Source organism: Fusarium musae, chromosome 9 (assembly GCF_019915245.1).
Source record: "Fusarium musae strain F31 chromosome 9, whole genome shotgun sequence".
Classification (NCBI taxonomy): domain Eukaryota; kingdom Fungi; phylum Ascomycota; class Sordariomycetes; order Hypocreales; family Nectriaceae; genus Fusarium; species Fusarium musae.
The window spans coordinates 799,812-825,853 of record NC_058395.1 but is presented as its reverse complement, the minus strand read 5'-3'; the positions used below and the strand labels follow the sequence as shown (position 1 = coordinate 825,853).

The 26,042-nt window shown below is 49.3% G+C and overlaps 8 protein-coding genes across 8 annotated transcripts; 4 read left to right on the top strand and 4 right to left on the bottom strand.

Annotated features, from left to right (window-relative positions):
• Positions 1 to 1,595: 1,595 nt before the first annotated feature.
• On the top strand, positions 1,596 to 3,942 carry ILV2_2 (Acetolactate synthase, mitochondrial; the record flags this gene model as incomplete). Its single annotated transcript, XM_044829075.1, has 5 exons — positions 1,596 to 1,732; positions 1,866 to 1,964; positions 2,018 to 2,085; positions 2,141 to 3,832; positions 3,884 to 3,942. 5 exons carry the CDS (start codon positions 1,596 to 1,598, stop codon positions 3,940 to 3,942), a joined length of 2,055 nt encoding a protein of 684 aa, XP_044675750.1.
• A 2,474-nt stretch (positions 3,943 to 6,416) lies between these two features.
• Positions 6,417 to 7,405, bottom strand: J7337_011532 (uncharacterized protein; the record flags this gene model as incomplete). Its single annotated transcript, XM_044829074.1, has 2 exons — positions 6,417 to 6,882; positions 6,939 to 7,405. 2 exons carry the CDS (start codon positions 7,403 to 7,405, stop codon positions 6,417 to 6,419), a joined length of 933 nt encoding a protein of 310 aa, XP_044675749.1.
• A 5,442-nt stretch (positions 7,406 to 12,847) lies between these two features.
• J7337_011531 (uncharacterized protein) lies at positions 12,848 to 13,305 on the top strand (the record flags this gene model as incomplete). The annotated part of the gene is made up of 2 exons (XM_044829073.1): positions 12,848 to 12,888; positions 12,996 to 13,305. The coding sequence occupies 2 exons, from the start codon at positions 12,848 to 12,850 to the stop codon at positions 13,303 to 13,305; spliced, it is 351 nt and encodes a 116-aa protein (XP_044675748.1).
• Positions 13,306 to 13,950: 645 nt separating this feature from the next.
• J7337_011530 (uncharacterized protein) lies at positions 13,951 to 15,012 on the bottom strand (the record flags this gene model as incomplete). Its single annotated transcript, XM_044829072.1, has 4 exons — positions 13,951 to 14,349; positions 14,406 to 14,485; positions 14,548 to 14,626; positions 14,680 to 15,012. 4 exons carry the CDS (start codon positions 15,010 to 15,012, stop codon positions 13,951 to 13,953), a joined length of 891 nt encoding a protein of 296 aa, XP_044675747.1.
• A 2,860-nt stretch (positions 15,013 to 17,872) lies between these two features.
• On the bottom strand, positions 17,873 to 19,402 carry J7337_011529 (uncharacterized protein; the record flags this gene model as incomplete). Its single annotated transcript, XM_044829071.1, has 5 exons — positions 17,873 to 18,195; positions 18,253 to 18,719; positions 18,768 to 18,882; positions 19,022 to 19,145; positions 19,217 to 19,402. The coding sequence occupies 5 exons, from the start codon at positions 19,400 to 19,402 to the stop codon at positions 17,873 to 17,875; spliced, it is 1,215 nt and encodes a 404-aa protein (XP_044675746.1).
• Positions 19,403 to 19,847: 445 nt separating this feature from the next.
• On the top strand, positions 19,848 to 21,235 carry J7337_011528 (uncharacterized protein; the record flags this gene model as incomplete). Its single annotated transcript, XM_044829070.1, has 4 exons — positions 19,848 to 20,198; positions 20,255 to 20,476; positions 20,558 to 21,093; positions 21,154 to 21,235. The coding sequence occupies 4 exons, from the start codon at positions 19,848 to 19,850 to the stop codon at positions 21,233 to 21,235; spliced, it is 1,191 nt and encodes a 396-aa protein (XP_044675745.1).
• Positions 21,236 to 22,557: 1,322 nt separating this feature from the next.
• J7337_011527 (uncharacterized protein) lies at positions 22,558 to 22,889 on the bottom strand (the record flags this gene model as incomplete). The annotated part of the gene is made up of 2 exons (XM_044829069.1): positions 22,558 to 22,636; positions 22,705 to 22,889. The coding sequence occupies 2 exons, from the start codon at positions 22,887 to 22,889 to the stop codon at positions 22,558 to 22,560; spliced, it is 264 nt and encodes an 87-aa protein (XP_044675744.1).
• Positions 22,890 to 23,523: 634 nt separating this feature from the next.
• On the top strand, positions 23,524 to 25,626 carry J7337_011526 (uncharacterized protein; the record flags this gene model as incomplete). The annotated part of the gene is made up of 3 exons (XM_044829068.1): positions 23,524 to 24,162; positions 24,216 to 24,387; positions 24,611 to 25,626. The coding sequence occupies 3 exons, from the start codon at positions 23,524 to 23,526 to the stop codon at positions 25,624 to 25,626; spliced, it is 1,827 nt and encodes a 608-aa protein (XP_044675743.1).
• Between the last annotated feature and the right edge of the window lie 416 nt (positions 25,627 to 26,042).

Below are 26,042 nucleotides of genomic sequence, written 5' to 3'. Positions count from 1 at the left end.
GTAGCGGAGTTACATCTCGAAGAGAACGGCTTAGCAAGTTAATATTGGTATTTTACGAGTATAAGTCGCCTGAGGCTCTATGGACTGTCGTCTTGTCCTGGCCTCATGGAGCAAGAAAACACAAGGTATCCTAAGTCTATACTAACTAAGCTTATCCTAAACTTATCCTAAACTTATATTAAGTTACCTAAGTCTTTTTGTGACTTAGGATCAAGGTCGAGGTCTGAGTTTTACTTTCCTACCTTAGGTTATCGTTGACATATCCGACTACCGAGGGTTCCTTCTGACATCCGCAAGCCTCATTCCGAAACCAAACGCGGGAAACGAAAAAGGTTGTAGAGATGTTAATAAAGTGGGATTGACGATATATGCTCGTGAGCCTCACTCAAGATCAAGAGGTTGGAGTTTGTGGGGAAGCTGTAAAATATGGACCTCGCCATCGCCGAAAACAGGACCAAGAGATGGATGTCGGGGGCCATCTTCACATGGCAGCGGCCAAGATCCGAAATGAAGCCACCATCAGGAACAATTCACGGCGTTGATAATATTATAATTGATTGAGCTGAAGTTTCGCAAGAGCCTTTGAGAGACAAGCAAGTTAGACTGTAAATACTTTTTTACTCAGGAACAATTCTGTGAATCCCTTCATGCCAGAAACAAGAGGCAAAAATAAAAAATCGGGGATCAAAATGGCCCCGAATGCACAGATCCATCTCAAGCTAGGGCAGAAAGGGTAGTGGAGGATTAAGGGAGCTGCAGGACCAAGTTCCCCCGCTTAGTCGACCTCTTCCCCGACGTCAGAGCACCAATGTCACATACGCCTTACAGAGATGGAGATGGAGATAGTGATAAGTAGATTGTTCCCGTTGCAATGAGTCAATGTCCTCCAACGTCGGCAAATGTACATCCATGGTCTGAGAAACGGTAGATACAACGCCAGAAACAACTGCCAGAGTACAAAACTGAGTCGATTTTGCGTTCCCTTGGTCCAGCTAACGCTGCTAGAGGCCCTGCTAGGCCGTTCTCGCAGCCAATCCAGCCAATCTGAGGGCCTGGGTAGGTGGCGATATCGGCCATTCATCTAGACCATGATTGGCCTAGCAGGCCACCATCAGGTCTGGACAACTGCGGTGCCCCTGTAACCGTAATCCCACCTCGATTGGGCTGGGGGAGAGTCGGGATGACAAAATATGCCCGACGCGGGAATGGACATTGCACACAAACTTAGAGCTTTACGTCCTCCATCTTTTTGACAACACCCAGAGGAGTCACCTATCCTCAACCCCACACTTGACCTTGGGCCCCACCCCGGCGACCGGCCCTCCGATGGATGGATGAACAATTGCTGAGGTGCTCGCTGTGATATTTTCCCCCGGGCTCGCCCTCGTTTGTCTGGCCTTTTTTAGCGGGCGAAACTCAAAACACTTTTTTCTCTTCTCGCCTCCAAACACTCTCGCGATCACTTTTCTCCCCTGCCCCTCCCCTCCAGGTTTCCAATTGATCATCGACTCTTGATCTCCAAACCTCTTGCGCTTCTCGAGCCTCGTGGCTCCTCTCTAATTGCTCTTCCTCTCACCGAGCTCTTCACCTCCACAATGCTCCGAACTCGCCAGGCCGCAAAGGCCATCCGGGCCGTCGCCAATGCCCGATCCTTCACCACCACATCAGCCGTTGCCTCCGTTCACACTTCAAAGAAGGTCGCCAGTTCCAGGAATCAATCTACTGCTGCTGCGTAAGTTGTCACTTTTGTTCTGGTGGCGGTTGTGCGTTGCCCCGCGTCTGGTACCTGACATGGGGGCAAAATTCCCACGCGCGCTTTGCAAAAAGTAATTGGAGACAACAAATGCTAATATATACGATTGTAGACCTGCACGCGATATCCCCAGCCCAGGATTCAATGTCGAGAAGAACCAGAGCAATGTCCAGCCTCTGGTCAACCCCCGGAAAAACGACATGGATGAGTCGTATGTCACCTGCAAACTCAATGTAATGACCTATTCTGACAAACGATTGGCAGTTTCATTGGAAAGACTGGTGGTGAAATCTTCCACGAGATGATGCTCCGACATGGTGTGAAACACATCTGTACGTTCATACGTTCACCGTATTACATACCGCAGACAATGCTGATTCAATATAGTTGGATACCCTGGCGGTGCCATTCTCCCCGTTTTCGATGCCATCTACAACTCAAAGCACTTCGATTTTATCCTCCCTCGCCACGAGCAAGGTGCTGGCCACATGGCTGAGGGTTATGCCCGAGCTTCTGGCAAGCCCGGTGTCGTTCTCGTCACATCCGGTCCCGGTGCTACAAATGTCATCACACCTATGCAGGATGCTCTGTCTGACGGTACCCCCATGGTTGTCTTCACCGGTCAGGTCGTGACAACTGCCATTGGTAGTGATGCTTTCCAAGAGGCCGATGTTGTCGGTATCTCCCGTGCATGCACCAAGTGGAATGTCATGGTCAAGAACGTTGCCGAACTTCCTCGACGCATCAACGAAGCTTTCGAGATCGCTACCAGCGGTCGCCCCGGTCCCGTCCTCGTCGATCTTCCCAAGGATGTCACTGCCGGTGTCCTACGGAGAGCTATCCCTACCGAGACTGCTCTGCCTTCTCTGCCTAGTGCCGCCTCCCGCGCTGCTATGGATGTGACCAAGAAGCAGCTCGAGGGTGCCCTCCAGCGCGTCGGCAACCTCATCAACAAGGCCAAGAAGCCCATCATCTATGCTGGTCAGGGTATCATCCTTTCCGAGGGTGGTCCCGAGATCCTCAAGGAGCTCGCTGACAAGTCCTCCATCCCCGTTACCACTACTCTCCAGGGTCTAGGTGCCTACGACGAACTCGACGAGAAGTCCCTGCACATGCTTGGTATGCACGGTTCTGCTTACGCCAACATGGCCATGCAGGAGGCCGATCTTATCATCGCTCTCGGTGCCCGATTCGACGACCGTGTTACTCTGAGCATTGCCAAGTTCGCCCCTGGTGCCAAGGCCGCTGCTGCTGAGGGCCGTGGCGGTATCGTCCACTTTGAGATCATGCCCAAGAACATCAACAAGGTTGTTCAAGCAACTGAGGCCATCGAGGGTGATGTCGCCACCAACCTGAAGGAGCTTTTGCCTCTAATTGAGTCCAAGACCATGGACGACCGCAAGGAGTGGTTCAACAAGATCAACGAGTGGAAGAAGAAGTGGCCCCTGACCGACTACGAGCGTGCTGAGCGCTCTGGTCTCATCAAGCCCCAGACTCTGATTGAGGAGCTCAGCAACCTCGTTGCGGACCGCAAGGACCAGACTTATATCGCCACTGGTGTCGGTCAACATCAAATGTGGACTGCCCAGCACTTCCGGTGGAGACACCCCAGATCCATGATCACCTCTGGTGGTCTTGGTACCATGGGCTACGGTCTACCTGCTGCCATTGGTGCCAAGGTTGCCCAGCCTGATGCTCTTGTTATTGACATCGACGGTGACGCTTCCTTCAACATGACCCTGACTGAGCTTTCCACTGCTGCCCAGTTCAACATTGGTGTTAAGGTCATTGTTCTTAACAACGAGGAGCAGGGTATGGTCACACAATGGCAGAACATCTTCTACGAGGATCGATATGCCCACACTCACCAGAGCAACCCCGACTTCATCAAGCTCGCCGAGGCCATGCGCGTCCAAAACCGACGTGTCTCGAAACCTGAGGACGTTGTCGATGCCCTGAAGTGGCTCATCAACACCGACGGCCCTGCTCTGCTGGAGGTCGTCACCGACAAGAAGGTCCCTGTCCTGCCCATGGTGCCTGTCGGTTCCGGTCTACATGAGTTCCTCGTCTTTGACGGAGGTAAGTTACACACTCTCACAGAATACAAGCAAATGCTGACCCCTATTTTAGCTAAGGACAAGAAGAGACGTGAGCTGATGAGAGAGCGTACCTGCGGTCTGCACGGCTAAGCTTGAACCCCAGCGTAACCACGAACCGCAACCAATCTGATACCATCTATTCCATCGTGTCCTTTTTCTTAACTTTCTTGATTCCATCTACTTGCGGAGTTTTATGTTTACTGGGTTTTGCCGGCGGGCAAAAGTACCTTTTGGGGTCTACGATGATCAGCGCATGAGAGACCAACAAAAAAGCTGGAGGGCTGGATTGCATTGAGTGTGGGAGGAGGGACTTGTTCGTGTGTAGGATCAAATATGCACATGATGCGCGCGAGGACGCGTGAAAAAATTGAGGATGACGAGTTACGCCGAGGGCGTCTTTATATACCACCACATAATGAATGCTGTTGTGATGAATACATGAGCTACTGCACCTTGTACCCTGTGCACTTTGCTGAATGTGCGAGTCTCTGCTGAGGGCCAGCAATCGAGGTATTGTTTGACAGCTTGAAGAAAATGATACTCGCCTCCCACTACAGAGGCCGCGGGGATCAAGAAACAGCGAACCTTAATATGCGTGGTCAGGATAAACTCATCAAACGTTATCTTAACCTTAGGCTATATTGCCTAAGCCTTTTTGTCTTCTAGAATCAAGGTCCTGTGTTTTCTTTCCTTCCCTAGAGAGGTTAAGGTTGACGAATGTGGCAAAGAGCAGGTCTTTTCTCCTGAAGCCTTGTTGAGGAGCATAACCTATTATGACCTTGGGATCCCACCCCAATCGCATCTGAAATAGATAAAGAAATATATGGAACTGTAAGTTGAATGCCCGATAATGGATGCTTGTATAAGAGATGTCGCATGCCAACATATTGTAATGTGTTGCTCGTCCCAATCCAAGCCCAGCGTGGAAGTTAACGGCACCGACCACTCAGCACGGCAGCTTCATTGTCATTATTTAGACGAGCAACTGTCTTGTCCTCTTACTGCGAGAATGGTCAAATGGGTGAATGATAGTTACTCTGGCGTTCCGAATGATGGCTTACCACATACAGACTGTCATGAGTAAGTACCAAGATGTTCGATAGCCGAGATATGACAGCGCCATGACAGGTCTTTTGCGCCCTATCAATTGAGGTGAACAATGCTGTACCCCCCACGAGATATGATGGAAGAATCATTCAACTTATTAGTGATGAACTTCAATCAGAGTCGGGCACCTCATGTCACCAGATAAGCAGCACAGGGACTGGAGTCTACTCTATTACTCAAGCGACTGTGGGCGACATTAGAGTAATATTGCAGTGAGGCTGACAACCACCAATCAACAGGATTATAGACCAGGAGGTTGGATGAGCAGTGTAAGTTCCCAGTTCACAAGTCTGTACTGAAAGCACCTCACTCATCAAAATTTCACGCAACAGATTCAACAGGGATGCCAAACTGGCACTGGGGGAATATTTACTACAAGGCAATGATGAACAGTCTTCAATGGAGTTTCACTAAACATATTTGGACATTAACTGAGCCTGGAGATGGCGGCACATATTGGGGTTAACCTTCACGATTGAAGTAGACTTCACAGTGGGATCTCGGGGAAAATGTCTCAGATGAGCCAAGCCCAGTGAGCGAGCCGCGAACCCAATGCCACGAAATGAGCAGGCTATTTAGCCAGTCACTATGGTGTCGACATAGAAGCCCCCGGTAAGTTTAAAGTAGGGGCTATGACGACTGGACAACCTGACTTGCTCTAGCCCTTGTAAGGGTACGGTCTCAGCCATTGAATGGACTGTCCGTTGACCAAGCGCATGTGAGACGGTGATGATCATCGACTAAAGTCAACAATCTGAGTCTCAAGGGGATACATGAAGGGCAGATACATGAGAACGCTGGCGTTACAAGAATGTGCTGAACAAGAAATAATGACGCTGAATGCAAAGACGGACATTGCTGTAACTAAGAAATGGTCGAAAGACGCATGAATAGACAAGCCGACACAAGCAGCTCGAGTGTCTCTGCAATACCAATTGGCATCAAAGGGGAATGCCGCTGAGACGGGCCCCATGGACTACTCAGGTGAAAAGGCCATCATCACTGATACAGCATTAGGGATGTTTTCTCCATGGAATTAAGGTAGTCTGAAGAGCTTCACTTGCAGACTACGCACGCATGCCTGTGGGTTCCTCTGCACAGTGTTATCACCAGTTGCCTCCTCAAGCTTACATTGTAACTTCATACTCTGTATCTGAGCCCACCAAAAGACTCAGATGACGACACAAGTATAGATCTATCATATCCAAAAATTGACTGCCGATACTGTGGGTTGGTGCTATGTATCCCTGGGGCCTTCGTGCGTTCGTATGCCAAACAGTAACTCGCACATACCGACTGACACGAGTCTGAAGAAAACATATTGTTCAATTTGGTACGTGATACGTAAGCAGCAGATTGACTACCTCCTCAAAGTGAGAAACTTCCTCAAGACACCATCCTATCAACACGTACACTGAGCTCAAACTACAAAACAGCCCCCCAGAATGACATCCACCTCACCAAGGCATCAACAGACCGGCTCCGGTCAGCAACCCGACCATCAAAGCAACCCCGGAGGCAACCCCTCCGACCCTTGAAAGAGCCGAAGCAGCATTACCATCGTCCTTAGCCTTCCCATCCTTATCATCTTCGTCATCCTTGGACCCATTCTTCGCAGCCTTGACATCTTCAGCTTTGTAGATCATCTCAACCACAGGAAACTGTCTAGCAATAACCATCGATGCAACCAAACTAGGATCACTCCAATATTCAGTCAACGCAACCGTCTCCGTGGTCCAAGTTTTGTCGGGGAGGAAAGAGATAATCCCATCTGTATCAGAAACAGGTTCACCCTCGACTGTGTGGACGGTGACAACACCCGCGGTCTCGGCGATTCCCTGATAACAAGCGCTGCTGTAGCCGGCTGAAAGAGCAGGGGCAATAGAGGACCTGCAATACCCATAGGGGAGAGAAGCCCAGCCGCTGCCAGCGATGGAGTTAGTGTACGGTAGAACAGACTGTCTGAGAGGTCTACTTACCTTGGGCAGCACCACGCAAGGGTCTCGGAAGGCTCCAAGACTTTGAGCCACCATTCATCAGAGCCCATCTGCTGGGGTAGCGATGAGTTTACGCTCGTCGTGGAGGTAAATACACCACTCCTATACGCGGAGCCAGTCTTATCACCGTGTGCAAGTAACCCAGCGGTAGTCCAACCTTCGGGACAGTGAATCCCAGGAGAGTGAAACGGTTGAAAACCTTGTCCAGCAGACTTTGGGTTACTGTACTCTTTGATGATGGAATCCATGACGGCGCCAGAGGGAAGACATTTTCCATAAGGGTCAATCTGACAATCAGGAGAACCAAATCCAACTCCCAAGGAGCTCTCGAGGGCATAGACGAGATGATCGGTTGTTGCCCTGGTGCATTCCGGAGGAGGCATGTAAGTCGTAGTGAGAGGACCAATGTTGCTGACAGTTATGCCAAAGTATTCGGTAGCAGTAGGCATGCTGGCTGAAGAATTATCTGGTAGTTGAATAATGTGAAGTTATGATTGATGATGTTTCATGTCTTGGTGATATCCCAGAGTTTATATACAAGTTGATCATGAACATAGCTGGGGAACTATCGGCTGTCTCCTCGTCTACGGGTAAACGGGACGAACTTCCAGACAGCTGGTATGATTTTGAGGCTTAGGCATTGCGTAGCACATCATTTTTGCTACCAAGACTTTTTACAGTGCTCTTTGTGTCCTCAAGACCCGGCCAGTTCCCGTCTGAGCTTGGTGTAAGGCACAGCATACATACCCTTGCATGAATGAGAGGCCGAGACCCTAGGATAATCTGGGGAGGGAGCCAATTTCGATAAAATATACGAATTTTGTGTTGATTGAACAATATCATGATTTATTAACTGTTGATGGTAACTAGGTTCTCTCTGCCGGAATAAGCTCTCAGCCAGAGTTTACACCGGAACTCCTCAATAGATCAATATCTTCGCCTTTCCAGCACGATTAGTTGAAAGTAATGTTAGTACTATCACGCATTGTCTTCTTCCAGAAGCACAGACAACTCACAAGCGACATAGTCTTCCACTGCATCCCCAGTTCAGGCGTGGCACCACTACCAATAAGTTGGAAAGGCCCAATATTGTGCATACTTTTCCAATCACCGCTCCCAGTCCACACAGCCACAACCTCGTGACCGTTGTTTGTAATTTCATTTCCCTGATCTGGTTCATCGCTGGGTTTTCCGTTACTAGGCTCTTCGGCTCCGTGATCCAGCCGTACAACCTTTCAGCCGTATCTTGATTCTCCGACGTTTTGGACTTCACTGCTGTAGGGGAGCCTCCGTTCGAATCTTTCGATATGTCAGTCTGCACTTTGGCCGGCTTGCATGCCGAAGCAGTGTTGGTCCTTCACTGCGTTCCTGCGCTGTGGGGTCACCCTGCCTGATGATTCGATTCCACGTGTGTGAGGCGCGTGATGTGAGCCATCAGCTATGGGGACTACCAACTCAAAATAACACTCTCATCAAAGTCAAATTTGACTTCAAGCTCAGTATCGGCGAGGATAGGGAGACCTGACTTGGAGTTGTCGTGCAAGAGCAGCTGTCTGGACCATCCAGCAGGGAGGTTTATGGAATAGAGAAAGCTCTCTGTCGGACATTCTTAGGTAAAGCGAGGATCTTCGATGGGGAACCCTTCTTGTATGAGGCGCGCAGTACATGGGTAATGCCTCGTTGGACCGAGTGAGGCGACGTTTCGGCTACAGCTTTGCAGTCGGAGTGTCGCATCGAAGTGATTTGAGAAAGGCAATTGCAGGATCTCTGGTATTGATCATCGGTTGACGAGAGGTTCTCGGGCTTATACATTTTATACGCGTGAGTCTGATATCTTGTATCTGTCGTGTACTGGAAAATATTAGCTGATGAAACTGTGGAAAAGTTCAAGACAAAGCGCTCCATTACACCAGGAACAGCAGTCACAATGACCTCAGTACAAACCTCAGAGACGTGCTGGCTATGCCGCAGAAAGGCCAGTTGATAGAGAGGCATAATTTGTTGTAGGGTGCACAATCTAAGTTGAAGACTTGGTGGGATGAGCTGAGCTGAGACTAGCCTTGACAGCGGCAGGACAGACATGTCACGTTAATCATACCATGGTTAACCGATGTGCATTGATAGTCCAAACATAGTCGACAAAGTGCAACAAGGCAGTCATTAAAGGAAGAACTGTAGACGTGTAGCTCACATCTGACATTTGATTCATTGTAGAAGGTGACATAATAAAGGACAGTCTACCTATTCTTCCCTCGTTGAGCACGAAAATATAGAACCTTGAAATGGGGTGTCGAAATAAACTCAGCAAAGGGTATTCCCAACAAACTTATGCTAAGTTACCTAAGTCTTTTTGTCATTTGCGATCGAGGTACCGAGTTTTCTTTCCTCCCCCAGTCTCCCCCTGAATCCAACTAGGTATCGTTAAAAGACTGTAGCTAAAGATATGATTCCCTGGTAAACTCCTTGCTTCCATCTCTGAGTATTCCCATCTCAAATTGACATAAGCCGACATAAAATATCCTTCAGACATAACGCCATACCTCCATGATTATCTTCGGTCCCCCACTGGTAATTCTCCTCAAAACGCTATGCATCATGCTTGAAGACATGCGTAGCGAGGGCCAACCAAGACTCCCTGGGCACAGCCACGATAGTTGCTGGTGATCCTATAATTGCAAGTAGGCAGACTGGACTTGACTTGTTGTGGTTGGCTGGAAGAGAGCAAGACAGCTGTAAAGGGAATTGCAAGCCGAGATAATACATTCCAGAACAAACGTAAAAAGAAGCAGGTAGGAGTGCAGCAAATATCTCCCGGATCCATCTGTTGGGGACGTTAATTGGGGTTTTCAGTGTGTTGGCTTGATATGTCTCGTTGAGACGTCATAAGCTTTTGATCCAAGTGTTGAGGTAGAAGCTCATCAATGGACAGTGGCAAGGAGAGGGAGGAATGGGTATTGAAGCCGGCGAGACTTTAAAAGACAATCTAAACTGCTGTCTGGTTCGAGAGGATCCTTGGCAAGTTTCCCGAGCACGGCTGGAGGGAAGAGTGGGCAATGAGACAAGTCAGAGAGTGGTGGCGAGACTCGCTTCGCGAAGGTCGACGGTTTCCTTTTGGAGATGTTTGGGAGGAGTTTGCCACCTCAATGTACATTAAAGTCGACACGTTGACTGCCGAAAGGTATCTTCTGTGACTTGCAGCTGCGCCTGTTGCGAGGGTCCGCGTCCATCCTAAAGTGGGTTCTCGAAGAGCTATTGAGTTTGATGTATCAGGCAGTGGGAACTCATTACGGGCGTTGTCTCGCATTATCTATCAATGCGTTAGCTGGGGGCACGTTGTCCTGAAAGTTGGAGGGTATACCTTGGACGAACAGATATAAGATCAAGACAAAGAAGAGGATTGATAGTTATCATGCAGTTGTAATGATTTTCTGATGACGCTCGGCCAGCGTATTCTGCTGCATTGGTGACACTCTTGGGGTGAGTTCTGTGTGGTGATACAAGGTGGGCTTCCAGGGCTTGGAGCGTTGACGAGAAGAATGGTTTGCACACGATAATGATTCGCCATGATGGACAACCGGAGTGAAAGAGAACTTGAGACCTTCCCCCATGTGCGTGTCTCGGCGACTATCCCAGAGACACCGTTAGCCATATGAAACGATGTACATGAGATGGTTCTTACCTTGGGTCCCTTCTGGGCTTTGAATGGCGGGCAGGGCATTCAGTAGGCGTAATGATGATTGACGGCGCCCTGCCCGCCCGTTATTAATATCCGGCTTTGTCCCCAAAACCAAAAAAGCCACGCTTCATTGGTTTCGTCCATGCTAGAGAAGTCAGCCAGGCTGGCAGCATCAAGAACAAGATCAAGAACTCACCGGATTGCCCGCATGGACGAGCCGAGTGCACCGGTAGCCACTTGAAATGTTGGTAGTGGCTGTTGAGGAGTCAGAGTGTTCACGTCAGGATCAAAGAAGATCAGAAGGGGTGACTTTACCTGTGTTGCCGCCATCGGTGCACAGTTTGGGGGGCCGCCCAGCATCAGGCTTAAATGTGCTGGTTGTTTGATGATTTGTGAAAGCCCGATACTGGACGGCCAGGCCTTGTTGATGGATGAAAGGCTTGTTGGGATAGAAAAGGGGCATGGCAGTTTGTGGTGTTTGTTGTGAGGAAGAAGAAAAGAGGAGAGGGGAAGAATGGCGGGTGGGCTTTTATAGGATGGAAACCCGGAAAGGAAAGCAGCACAGGAAGCACTACAGCCTTTGGGGTTCAGGGGATTAACCACTGAACCCGTGGACCTCTTGATCGGGTGTATCACCCTCCCCAGGTGCCGCCGTCACTCCTTTGTTTTTCGTTTGATACCCTTTTGTTACACATAAACCATGATACATCTTGTTTTTAAGACTCTAAATATTCATTGAATACTGGCAAGTAACTTCTAGATCCGCCTCTCCAGTTTGCATGGTCTCGTGCATCCCTTGTTTGGTCTTTTGTTGCTTGCTTGCGACCTGTCTTTAAATTTTCCCACTAAGGAAAACATGCCCTACAGCTCGAACAGCCAATTACACGCTAGTATGGCGCTCTGGGTGCCTTATGTATGCTCGCAGAACCAGAGGCCTGTGAAACAGTCACGGATCTTTGTGTTGTCTAGATACCCAGAGGTCAACCCTCAGTACCACAAAGGCCAATCCTGAGCCTGGCCCGAAGAACATCTACCTCCCAGAACTGCTTTCTATCATAACGGCTCACCGCATATAAGGTACAGATCGTCAGCCATCTTGCACCATAGTCCCTCCCTGAAACCCGCGCTTCACCTCAACCGTTCCAAGCCTCGAAGCACGATTGCGAAAGCTCCCTTGACTGTGCAGTCACGAAACGAGCCCTGAAGAGCAAATAAGAGACACCATAATGAGTCAGAAGAGGTTCACCATATGGAAGCTATTTCCGAGGACCCCTCCCCCTGAAGCGAAATCTGTCCTGGCCCAGAAGTCCCAACCGAAGGACAACGACGCAACTCCAAGGTCAACCTGGAAGCTTCCAAGACAGAGCGCCGGTGGGCACGAACGAGAAACGATGTCGGCTTTTACTTGTACCCCTTGGGAAGGGTGATCTTGGTGCGTATCGTGGGCTCGATCCTAGAAAGGAGCGCATAGAGCTTGGGGCTGCCAGAAGAATCGATGTGGTTACCTGCTACCTACTAAGGCTTCAAGGTACATGAGAAGATCGGCCTTGCGAGCGAATAGTTGAGAGTATATGCTTTACCACTATTCCATCTTCCAGTCGGTAATCGACAGTCAAACTGGACGGTAGACCGTCAACGTCAGGTACTCAGGAGCAAGCAACACGACCCAGCATTGACGTAGGTTTCGGGGTAAGTAGTGGAGTGCCGGACGCCCTGATAGTTCCTTTGAGTTCAATACCGAAACGTTAGAAAGCTAATCATATCCATCCATAGATTCCTGCTTACCTCCCAACTATCGACCCAACGGCCGCCTTCTATCTCGAGCATATTCGCATATCAAACTTAAATAAGTCAGATCGCCTTGACCTCCCAAGTTTGAAAGCTGTTACACCAACAAGCCCCTTAGTGTGCATTTCGAAGGTCACGACCCAAGGGACCCCTTGTTCTCCTCTTTTGGTGTATCAAACGACTACTAGCAACTTGCCGGTCGCCGCTGAACGACTCTGATCATATCATCTTGGTGATGGTCCTTCTATTTGTATAGTTTGGAGACCATGGCGAGTCCTTTGTTTGGTGAATCTAGTCGGGAGCCGTGTTGCTTTGTAAGTCGAGCTTGGATAGCTGCCTCACGACAAGTCACTCTGCTCCTCGTTACCAAAGCTTTGTGTGTGAAGCAACCTGCCTCGTAACATCAAAGAGATCATAGATACACAAAATGCTTGACCAACCATCACATCTTCTCCAGCGAACTGCAGGGTGCGGCTGTGCCTTTTGATCTGGTTCGCTGACTTTCATAGATCAAATGAGCCAGTCCCGGGACATCTACCATGAATAACGAACCCCCCATTATCCAACCCTATCAGAGAAAACCTAGCCCCCGAGGCCACGTCAGTATCAAAGAGCACTGAGCCCTGGATTTTCCGAAGTAATCCGATTAGACGGCTTGCAAGAAGACGAGGCTCATTGGGCGAGTTCAAAGGCACAATCAGCGAACTCGACTTGAAGAAGACCAACGCAATTCACGATATTCTCAAGTACGATAAGTATATTTACAAAGCCCTTTATCTCGTCTACTGGGTACCATTGGGCGAAGAAAGAGGTTGGCAGCAATCCGCTGCTATGGACCGACCGGATATTGATGTCTCCTACTGGCGCACCCAGCTGCGGGCGTAATGATATTTCGAGCCGTTGTGTGTCGAAACGTAGTCCTACAATGTATGGAAAACGTCTCTGGCCTAGCCGGTGACATGGATGCTCATGTTGGTTAGACGGGTTAGTGGTTTGAAGTACGTGTCTCAGTCTCGGTCTTAGATCAGCTCAGGGGCTGGGGCCTGGGGGGAATGGCAAAGGTATCTCAACTCGATCGAGCCGTGCTGACTTGATTCGCTAGCCAGGTATTGGATTGCTGGCCAAGAGTATCAACTCTCTTGGCACCACCATCTGTATGAAGAGGTATCCAAAGAATACTGACACAGTCCAGGCCGTCGGTTTTGGAGTCGGTCTGTTTGGAGGCTGACGCATGTAAGTGGACTTGGGGTTGGCGTGTCAAATGAGCCATGGCGGACGGAATAAACGACTTACACTAGGCTGAGGGTCTACTGAGCCATCCTACGTAAGTATCAGAGATCTCAAGCTTAGAGTCAGATGTGTATGTATGTATATGCAAGCAGCAAGCATAGACAATGTAAGGACCGTCTTGTGGTTCAAGAGGATAGCGTTTCAATTTTCAAGTCTGAGCCAGCCTTTGGGCCAATCTATTGAATCTAAGCAATGCTTGCGCGAAGGATACAGTAAGATGCCTCTCCATTTCACGAGATCCTATCCAAGGAAGTCGGATACGGCCAAAGCCAGGGGTATCATAGCCAAGACAAGACCAGGTACCAATCCCGCCGCAGCATTACCCGGAGCAGCTGTAGTGGCCGATGGTGCATCACTAGCTGTGGTAGAAGCATCACTAGCTGTTGCGGAACCACTTGTCTCTGTAGTAGCAGTAGCCGTGCTGGTTTGCGTTGACGTACTGTCCTCCTTCAAGGCCTTCTCGTACCGCTCAACGACAAAGTCGACCACCTCTTTACCATACTTCTCAAAGTAGCCGCCATGGGTCTCGGTGTTGTTACCCGTGTCACAGTACACATCGCCCGTGTCACAGTAGGAGCGGAAGATGTCGCTGTAGTTGTCTTCGCACAGCTTGGTCTCGTTACTGGGACGTTCAAAGATCTGTAATCACGCGTTAGAGTTGAGACTCGTTCCACAACTTGCCGTTGTACACTCACTCCGTCCTTTTTGCTAGTGCCCTTGTCGTACGTCAGGTTTGCCACGTGGCTTGGATCGCCGAACGCGATGATCGCAACGACTGCTTCGTTTAGTTTCTGTGTTTGCCATAGATAGATGCCTGCAGGGATGTTGATTACTCACCGCTGTCTTTGACGAGACTCATGGTCAAGGGCTTGTTGTCGCTCCCCCCGCAGAATACATCGGTTGCAACTTGTCCACCCTGACCTTTTGTTAGTAGTGCATCTTGCATCGCATCGTTCAAGGTCAACAAACCTGAGAGTAGCCAAATACGGCAATTTTGCCGTTGGGGCATGAGCTGTGATAGTCGTTGAGGGCTTCAGACAGGGCCTCGACGCCGGCTCCCTCGGAATCAAAGTAGTCTGGGTCTTCAAGAGTCGCGGGATAGTCAAGAGGGCTGACGATTGAGCCATTGACGCGTTTGCTAACATCTTCCGCGATCTCGCCGATTCTTCCAGATCCCTTGTCCTCACCAGTGCCCCGGACAGCGATCATGTACAATCCATCCGCGCATTCCGTTTTCTCCCCCTTCTTTTGACTAAGGACGGTGGCCGCAAACACGGCAGCAGAGAGAGCGAAGGGACGCATAGCGGTGATGAAGGGCTAGAGTTGACGGAAATTTCTAAGGAATGCTGAGAGTGAGAGCTTTGAGAAATGGGTCGGCCAAATTGCGGACAGGTCCGGTGATTGGGGGTATTTATCTCATCTCCAGAGGGACCAGCCTCTTCTAGATCGACCAGGTTTATGGGGTGAATATTCGTTTTTGGATCGGGAGCTTCCAATGGCGGTTTAGTTCGTAATAAAACGATGGAGAATCCTTGTAACCCCGCAGGTTGTGATCCGAGGTTTGTCTTAGCTTGGGTTAGGTCTGGGGCTAGTCGATGAAATTCCTTGTGAGAGGTGAAATGGTAAAGAAGGACGAGACTTATTTGTTCTTGTTGTTGATGTCGATAGTAATGCGTTCTTGTTGGCGCAAGGTTGTTATATTTACTTGCGATAGGTCAGAACCCAAAGTTCATATCGACACTCTCCAATTATGTTGCACTCTTCCAAGCCAGTCTGACTGAATGTACATTACCTAATTAAATTCGATAGCATAAATGTGTCGAAGGAACAGGATGACTGCGCAAACAAAAAGAAAAACCTTGATCATTTTCATCCTTGCATTTGACGAAGCCTTTCAATCTGTATCACTTGGTGTTGTTGAACGTTGCACACTTTCTTGTCTTCAGACTACGGACTAGGTACCCTACAGTTGCCTCCGTAGCACAATAGACTACAGCACTCCACTCAAAAATGCATTTCTAGAACAGTCACTTTGCAGTTTTCGTACGCCGAGACATAATACAAAGGTTGTACAAGAGTTACATCTGAAACATGGGATATAATTTGATTTGTACACGTCAAGGTTCTCGTTACACTAAACTCTCATGCCACAACTGTTATTGAACAACCCATTTTGAGCAAGATGAAACAAATGAAGCTCATCTACTTTATAAAGAATGGAAGCTTATGAGATTTTGCTATATTTATAACCAAGGTAGTATCTAGACAGAAGGCTTTGAACAAATAGCGGAAGTTACTGAAAAGGTCAGGCTTTTATCTGTGAACAATTTAAGATACGTTATTCTTGAGTTGGCAAATAGACCAAGGGAAATTCATTAATAAAATGAGTAGTGGCAAGTATGTGTCTGGCGTCGAAGAGAACACCCGTGGACCGTGAGACAATACTATCCAGTTCATCGTGTGAGGCCTCTGGTGCCTTACAGGTTGCTAGCTGCGAGTCACCTATTGAATGCAACATCGATAGAGGTGCTGCACAGTGCCCTTCCATCGTCCTTTGATAAGCCAAGTCCCCTAACGAACTCCTGAATCGGAAGTTGGAAGACCACAGAAACAGGGTATTACGCCAAGGAGATTGCAGTGCTATTTCGATCATTGCAAGGACTAGTAAAATCAAACGCGTAGTTTGGTAAATGGAGGAATGTCGTGTAACTGGCGGGCCTAAGAGAAGGTAACGTAAGCATAAGTTACTGGCGGAACATTTTCGGTACCAAGGTTGACACCTCAGCCAGAGCTTGTTTGGTAACACAACCGCACACCCCAATACAGACTTTCAGAGATTGGGGCATCTACGTTAATTCTCTTTGTTAAATCTGAGATAGCCAATAACGGCCCTTCCAAGAACCGGAAACAAGCTAATCGGGTGTCAACGAAGCTTTTCACGTCCTATAGACCTATACTATCTCTTCTCAAATCCATAAGATACCAGGCCACGCCGTACCGCAGATCGATAGCCACAAACGACTGCCAACCTCCAGAGAACTGAGCACCGCGATAGTGAGCTAGGAAAAGAGTGATCAGAGCAATTATACAGGCTTCGGCCTCCCGTAGTGCTGTTGTTCACGGCAGGGATGCCTCAGCTACGACGAGAAACAGCGTCAAAAGACTGGCATGCACAAGGTTGTTTTATGAAGATTGACATCAAGGAGACTTAGCTGGCTGTGTCATAGCCCAACTCGACTATAAATGAGCCGGTGAACCGACTTTCGCAAAATCGGGTCCACGATGCCAATCTCAGGGGCAGCTGGCACTGAGGGCGCAGATAACGCACGACGGGCTATACAAGACCAGAAGAAGAGTACGATCTCACTCCCGATTGCTTCCAACTCGCTTAGAGCTTATGTCAAGAAAGAGGCCAGAAGCCGTTTGGGCACAAAGTGCCTGAAAGGTTGTACGGCTGAGAAAAACCGAAGCGAAGACGTTAAGCCGAAGTCCATTCTTGTCCATCTATACGCACGGGTGGAATCATCGCGTTCCGGCATGGATTCTGACTTGGAGGCATTCAGCCGTTATCCAGCAGATGGTAGCTCTGCGGCACCGCCAGGTCGGACAGCCGCAAAAACCAATTATCTGAATGAGCGGTTCCAACCCCCAGCAGCTATCAGGGGGGACCAGACTCATCAATTTCACCGACCCAGAGAAGGCGATGGCAAAGTTATGGAAGGTTCTCAGCAAAATGAAGGTCTTCGAGGAGTGGGAGGCGTACCAGGTGTATGGTGTCAGGGTCAAGGACAATGGCAAATGCGACTATTTTACACCCCCTGCGCCACCTTCTTCCTAACTGCTCAACACCAGCTTACGACACCATGGCCTGGTAACTGTCTGTTACTTGCGGTTACCTGAACTGTGTTTATGGGAGTGTTGCTTTGAGTTGGTAGACCTGAAAGCTGATGCTTGCATCGCGCGCCTTACTCGCAATCTGCGGTTTCAAGATTCAGGGGCTGGACCAAGGGGCAAGAGATCAATACAAGCTTTTCTTCAGGATGGATGGTTCATAATTACACGAATATCATCATTCCATATACTTTATTGCGCACAACTGGGTTAAACCTTACATGATCGGTTGCACTGTACTTGTTTCTTTACATTCGTCCGTCCTGTCCTTCTAAGCCTGCCCCTTCAACCTCGCTTCAACGCAGCCACCAGGAACGCCAGGCACACGCCAAGTCTTGACCAATTCGAGTCCAGAAGCGTCAAATATCTTCTGGAAGCCTGCTTCAGTACGCTCCTTTCCGCCCATCGTCATAACAGCCTGATCAAGCACAGCGGAGGCAAAATCGGCTTCTCCTACACGAGGAGCCAGGACCATTTCGCAAATAAGAACTCGGGAGTAAGGTTTCATGGCTTCGGCGAGACGAGTGAGGATTTTTATTCCAACGGTATCTGCGTAGTCGTGTAGGATCATACGCATAAAGTAAGCTTTAGCCCCTGAACTTTGTATTAGTCATGGATCTTGTAAGTCGTGGGTTGGCAGGAGTAGCGTACCTTTTACGGGCTGCTCCGTCATAAAGTCATGCTCAACAAGCTGAACATCGCCCGGAAGAGTCTTCTTCGACCTTGCAAGCTGTATGACTTCCGGTCGTTCCTGAAGCATGCAATTCTTGGGCGACAGCTCCGGGTGAGCTTCGAGAATCTTGTTAAGGACCGTTCCTTCACCACCGCCGACGTCCACAAGCTCTATGGTGGCGTTTTCCGTATCTGAGGAGTCGTTCTTGAGGGTGCTGAAATCAAAGTGACCAGTGACGGGGATCGCAACATCGATGCCGGCCATGCCTGTCTGGAAAGTTTGAAATCTCTCAGGGTTCTGCATCATGATGCTCCATACTGGCGTTCCTTCTTGCTTCCAGTAAGCAGTATACGGGTTATATAGGGGGTCTTGGGGCTCTTCGTATTTTCCTTTCGAAACAAGATATTCGTCAAAGTTGTGCATATGTTTGAACCATTCGTCGTACCTGGGAGACGTTAGATAAGCCTCAACGCCACTCAGCGCTCAAACTTACATTACCAGGAACAAGTGGCCCGGTGCAGGCTTATCGAGGATGTAAGCCAATGAAAATTTGGTGTGCTTATACTCGCCGCCGTCGGGATCTGTTTGGTCCAGGAATCCGGAAGCAACTGCAGGAGGATGTGAGACTGTGCTGACCAACGCTCTTGACAAGGGGACTGTCACTGACCTAACACGCGCCCCATCCGCTCTATGTTGATTGGAATTTCAGCTCTAAGTCAACCAGCCAATAGTGACAAGGATCCTTACCTAGAAGGGAGTCTTGGACGCCAGTGGCTTGAGAGAGATCTTGAAGGGATATGGACCCTATGGCGGGAATGGCATCGAGGACTTTGAGCTTCATAAACGTTCGGATAGCAACCAATTCGGCAATCTAAGAAATGCGTGAGCAGCCGTATACTTCTGGACCGTATTTCAGGAAGTTGGAGCGAAATCACGGCTTACATTGAGGCCATGGTAGTTGGGCTTTTGATCTGGCGTGATGAGGGCATTTGTGAGTGTCCTTGCTTTTTCGAGGATCTGGACCCTGGACATGTAACCGTTTAGGTCTGGAGCATCGGAATAAGCCTTGGCAGCATCATTGAGGCTGCTGACTAGATCATCGATCTCTTGTCTGTTCGGGAGTGCCATTGTGACTGTTGCTGATTGCAGATGTTTGTGCTTGATCTGTTGGTTCCAAGGTAACACTACAGCCAACAAAGCAGAGACATGAATGAGCCGAGGATAGAGGGGCAATCCTTCACCCTGGTCGGGACCAGTCCGAAAGGATACCTAGAGGAGATAAGATACGTACCTTAGAGCCGGCTAAGACACTTAGAGTGGAACCATCCAATCCTCGCCATACTCTCACAGGTTTAGCCTAACAAAATACCCGGCTCCCCTAAAAGGCTAGTGGCCGTGTCCCGTGCCAAAAGCAGGGGGTTGAAGATAATCCAACTGTTTTCATATTACGATTGATGATGGCATCTTGGCCATTTCTTATCAGGATCTGACTTATTTCGACGAGAAGGCCTCTGTGTTTATCTGTGCGAGCCACAATCGACCCAGACACCACTTCCGTGCCATCACATCTCCAATGCTACCCCCGCTCCAAGATCAACATTCCCCAACCCGAGAGGTCGGAGAGGGAGAAGCTAAAGCGGGCCACGTAACATCAGACCAGGCCCGAGACCCAGATCGCGGAGATCAAGAAGAACAGGGGCTAGCAGAGAGACCGCCGTCGACATCACCAACACAAGCTTCAAGTCGCATCGAACCCGACATCTTTGACAACAATGACCTCGAGGATGAGCTCTATCCAGAATCAACCAACACGAGCTATCTGACGTCCATTGCGTCGGATATTCGTCGCGGTATTCAAGAAAACGGACGAACTTACGGTGTTTATGGCCTACACAAAGCTTGGATCCCTAGTGACGATCTCGAGGTAAACACAATGCGCTATTCTTCTCAGGAAGCACGAGTACTAATTAGAGTTTAAAGGTTGAGCGCAATGATCTCCAGCACTGCAAGTTCACGATGCTCATGGGCAACGAGCTTCACTTGGCTCCTATTGTCGACCATCCGCAAAAGATCCTCGATCTTGGTACTGGATCAGGTATTTGGGCGATCGACATGGCCGAGCAATACCCTTCAGCTAAGGTCATTGGCGTCGACACAACCCCGGTTCAGCCCAACATGATACCGCCCAACTTAGTCTTCGAGGTATGCCAGTCGACCTCCGTGGGCACGCCTTTGATTTTCACTGCAGTAATACAACACATTGAACCATACTGACGTCTCCAGATTGACGATGTTGAAGATGACTGGCTCTGGGGCGAAGGAACTTTCGATCTCATCCATGGCCGAGAACTTATCATGGCGATTCGCAACTGGCCTCGTCTGATGGAGCAGGCTTTCAACCACCTCAAGCCCGGCGCTTACTTCCAACTCTCTGGCTCAGTTCCCGACTTCAAGTCCGACGACGGCACACTGCCCCCTGATTCCGCTTACATCGAGATGGGCAAGATCTACTTCGAGATGTCGCAGCGCATTGGCTGTTCAGGCTGGGAACCGACTCGCTGGAAGGAGCACTTTGAAAACGCTGGCTTCGAGGATGTAGTAGAGCGCGTCCTCAAGATACCTACGAATCCCTGGCCCAAGGACAAGCATCTGAAGGAGATTGGGGCGTTTGAGCTTTCACATTTCCGAGATACCATTGGAAACGTGTTTGCTCGTGGGTACGAGCAGATCCTCAACGGTGATCCGAATTACTTCCAGGTTCTACTGGCCAAGGCTCGAAAGGAGGTACTGAACCCAAACATGCACAGTTGGGTGCCATTGTAAGTGCTTGCTTTTGCTCCTGTTTTGGAATATCGTCAAGAGCTAACGAGTGTCATCAGCTACGTCGTGTACGGCCGAAAACCAAGAAGTTACACTACAGATCAGCCACCACATCAGAAGTCCGCTTCTCCCGACGCTTAGTTGGCTAGCTGTGAGAGCTGTGTTGTGCTGAGCGAAAGCTGAGCAAAGGGTGGACAACAGGACTTGCAATATCAGAGTGGTGGTATAATCCATGGCTTGACCAATAATGCCTAGCGTACGACTTTCTATTTCTGAACTCTTATCGTCTCTGGCTTGCATCCATTGTGTAGTCCTGACGATCGAGTATCCGAGACTTTCATAGAGTCTCAAGCTTATTATCAATATCAAAACCAAGCAATCTCTATCCAACTTAGCTAAGATGCAACTTCATCTGTCTCATTATGACAACAGAACTCAAATCTTCCTCAAGCCTTTGGGGTTGGTTGGACTAGTAATATGCCAGGAAAGGAAATGGTAGATAGCAAATATACATTTCGTGATAATTTCGGGTTGAATAACAGAAAGTATTTGACTTGAACTCGAACAGTAGATACCTAGGATTTTGTTACTGTCGCGAGAGATCTGAGCAGCATCCATGCCATCACAGGGGAGGCTAGGGACAGGAGTGCTGAAAATTGGTCACTGCCTAGCTGTACCTCCTTACTAGGTCCACTAGAGAGTTCGGCCACACATCCATAGCTGTAGAGATACTTGCCAGCCATAAGGCAACGCTACAGCAAGATAATTCTGAACACGTTGTTCACCTCCGAGATATAAACTTGGATCCAAGAATTTCAGTGACGACCATTGAGTCTTACATGATATCAAGCATTGGGGCTCTGTAGCGCTACCACACGAGCTTCCTTTCGGCAGTCAAATGAATCATCCTCCAGGATTTCTTTTGGTGCATTCATACTGTAGCAACTGGCCAGGCACCATGGCATCATGCCAGAGTTGCGAGGTACCAAGGTAGATGCAATTTTTGCAAATCAGATCTGTGGCCGAGAATTCATGTCACCATATGGAACTTGGAGCGTCAAAACAGGGGTGCCTTGTCACTACGAGGATCACAGCTGGCAGGAGGGGCAGAAGGAGCGGAAAATTGGGAGAACACTTGTTTAAGTTCTCAAATAACTTTGATTAATGCATATTCCTCCACGATCGTATTGTAAGAACAGATTCCTTGGACGAAGGCCAGATGGCTGGATGCTACACAGCTACTCCTAGGCACACCGTCAAACAACGTAGAGAGCTTTGGAAAGAAGAGAAGCTGGTTATGAAATAGTCAGTAAAATACCCCTTGATGAGAAGGCAGGCAAGGAGAGTGTCTTACTTTCGTTGGCACTCGAGTCACGCTCAAGGCAAAGTTCAAAAAAAATCATTTGCCATCCTTGGCAATATCAACGCAAGAGCGTCACCCGCAAGTAAAAAGCGTTCCGAATTCAGTTGGCGCAAAGAGAAGCCGAAGACTGTGGTTCGCGGAGTGGTATTTGGTGACAGCGTCGCTCAGGGGGACGTCGGCTGTGATTTCAAAGTCAGCCAAGCTTTGCAGAACAGTTCAAGATAAGATACTCACTGAAGACGTTTACCACAAGAAATCTATCTGGATCTCGCCACCCTGTCGGCGGATGTTGGCTCCACGACGGCGCTCTGGGTTGGGAATGCGCTCGATGGTGATGCCGTAGCGAAGGGCGAGGAAGAGGAAGAGCCACATGGTGAACTCGCCGAACCACTCGGCATGGGGCATGCTGTGGGTGTAGGCGTCCCAGAACATGTCGAAGTGATTTTGTAGTTTGTTTGGAAAGAAAGTAGAAATCGTGTCGTGTTGGTGTGTCTTGGGTGCAGCGATAAGTACAAGTGTTAGTTGCTGACGGGAAATTTGTGGGCGGTCCTAGCAGGAGGTACTAAATTTTTGTAGCCCACTTTGGTGATGCAGATGTACATCCCGCACCCGTGCTGAGCTGACATGGGTTGGGCTGGGCTGCATCACCTCTACTGAGTCACTCCGCTCTCATCTCATCTCTTCTGCCTCTCTCTCTCCATCCCACCATCAAAACAATCACTCAAAACAACATCTTTCGGGTGGTGATAAACAATCATTTCCTTTCTTATTATATACGCAAACATCATCATCAGCATCATTATCTTCTCTTCTCTCCAACTCGTATAAATCACTGATAACAAAGAAGAATATTCTGCTTCATCGGGCTCGTTGCCCCTTGCGCTCACCAAGCACGCGTCGAGGTGATCCTCTGCAAACTTATCCTTGTTTTCCCCTTCTCCCCTTGATCCTTGAACATCGCAAACTTCATCTTCAATCCTCCTTTGTTCTCATAATCCAAACATTTACTCCGCCGCTCTTATTGTTTCCCTATCACAAAGTTACACTCCGCTTCAGTACAGCAATCATGGGTGGCAAGGCCTTCGCTCACGCGAATCCTCCCCTGGAGACACCTCGAATGTCTCACACGGCATATCTGGAGGCCAAAAACACAGTCGTTCGACGCCTGAATGAGAAATTCTACTGGACTAATGTTCCGATGGAAGGCCCCGGCAAGGAAGACCACGGCGACGTCGATGTCCTCGTCTGCGACATGAAAGGAATCGATATCTTCAAGGAGACTGTACTTGATGCCATCTCTAACGCCCTCGGAGCTGAATCCAGAATCACTGAAGGTGGCGCCAGTCACTTCTCTGCTCACTTCGCTATCCCATGGCCTGAGCATATCCCTCTTCCCCAGGCAAAGGGAAAACCAACTCTTCGTCCACCGATTGTTTCCATCACTCCTCCGTCACCTCCGCGCCCTTCTACTCGTTCTACTCTGACTGCCACTCCTGGAAACCTGTTCAAGCTTTCTGAAAACGTTCCTACGGTTCCTCCTGTCAGCACTACTACTGGAAAGCCTCCCCTGGATTCAACCTTGCCTTCTCCTTTCGGTCCACACCCTAACCCCCTTGGTTCAAACCCTGCTCTCTATATCAAAGAAGCTTCTAGTCCTGACGCAGAGCCAAGTGCCGCGAAGGACTCAAAATCAAACGAACAAACCGTAAGTCGATGCTCACTTTCCTCTCCAGGAGCTAAGCTTACACCATGTTTTAGGACGCTACAGTCGCGGGCTCACAGACGAAGCCCTTATCCAACGATTCTGATGGCGTTAGTATCACCTCTTCAGAGCGTAGTCAAGCATCTGCTGCAACGGCTCCTGTGACTGGCAAATGGGGAACCCTCTCTTATATCAAGAGGAAAATGAAAACCGGCGACTCATCGTCTCGTAAGTACCTTTCCCTTCTCGAGCACCCTGTTCTTACTGATCAGGCTGCTAACATGAATAGGATCCTTTTCACTGTCTACAATGTTCAAGCGTGGCAAGTCAGGCCGAGATTCTGTTGCATCAAACTCTACCCACGGAGCTCTTGAAAAGGTATTATCATACAAAGACTTGACCATGTTCACTATTCTCTAACGATAAACTCAGATCAATAGTTCCTTTTCAGAGCCTAGTGCTACCCTTCCAGCTATTCCTGCTCATGGAAATTTCAGAATCAAGAGAAGGGCTGTCCCAAAGTCGATCCTGACTGATAACCCTTTCGTTGCCCCGCCTTCTGGCCCAGTTCACGATAACCCGTTCCGTGACCCTCCCCGCGTCTTCATCCAAGTTGACGTTCGATACTGTCTTTCAAGAAAGCAAGCTAAGTACTTGCGCTTCTTCGAGTCGCACGGCGACTTTTGGCAAATCGTGGGGTCCATCATCAGTCCCTATGGTCTTACCGTGGACGACAAAGGTCTTCACATCCGGGTGGAAGAAGGGGAACGCATCAACCGTAAGAAAGCTAAGATCCTCCTTACCAGCAAGCCGGATGAAATCCTGATGTTCCTTGGACTCCCCGTTGCTGAATACTGGCGTCCCTTTGCCACCACCAACGCTATGTTTGAGTACATAGCCAAATGTCCCATGTTCTCTCGAGGCTGCAGCACCTTTCAGGAAGAGATGGGCGTCGTCACTTCTAACGAGCGTCGACGCATGGCCTCGCGCCCTATCTATCGAGAGTGGGTTCAGGAGTTCAAGCCTCGCTTCCTACAGAGAGGTCTGGATTTCGGGAGCCCCTTGACCCGTGATGACATCAAAGAGAAGGCCTTCTATACTTTCAAGATAGAGTCTGAGTACCACGCCCGAGTCCGATCATTCATCCTGGGCTCACAAAGAGAGGAGCTCCGAAAGTACATCAAGTCGCTCGTCCCCCTAGAGGACAACTCCACCCCGGCCAAACAAAGACGATCCAAGACAATTAAGGCCATGTCCGCCATCGTCATTGATGGCATGGATGCTTCCGAGTTCGGGATCGCCGCCCCGGCCAAGCTCCTCCGGGGAAATGGGACGTGGGACATGCCACGCACCGAGGAGTGGATTCGCACCAAGGTGCAATTCGTTGGCCGCTATGCCAACATGAGCGCGGTAGAAAAGGAGAAGTTGAGGGCAGAGTCGGCGAAGAGGAAGGCAGAGCGCGGCTAGGGTCGTCGCCGCCTAACGATCAACGATGTCCCGGAGCCGGAGGCCCAGTCTGGGGAGTCTGAACTACTCCCCGGGCTGGCTCAACTCAACCTCGGCGCCAGCAAGTAGGCTGGTTGCCTACCCTCTTCCAACATCAAGACCACCGGGCCTTGAAGCTGGCCACCAAAATTTTGTCCATGTTTTTTAAGGTATGTCCAGCTAATTCAAACTGATATTCTCACGGAACTAACCATCCATAGTTCTATTTCACCATTTCCAACGGTCGTCGATCGACGACACACGCGGCGCACGTAATCTATTTTTCTTTTTCTTTTTGGAGCAGTCGGGGTCAGACTGTTCTTTTCCGGGTGGGAGGGAGGGCCTATATAGGCGGAAAAGTGTATATACAATTTGCTACAATCGGAGTTCTTTTTGGT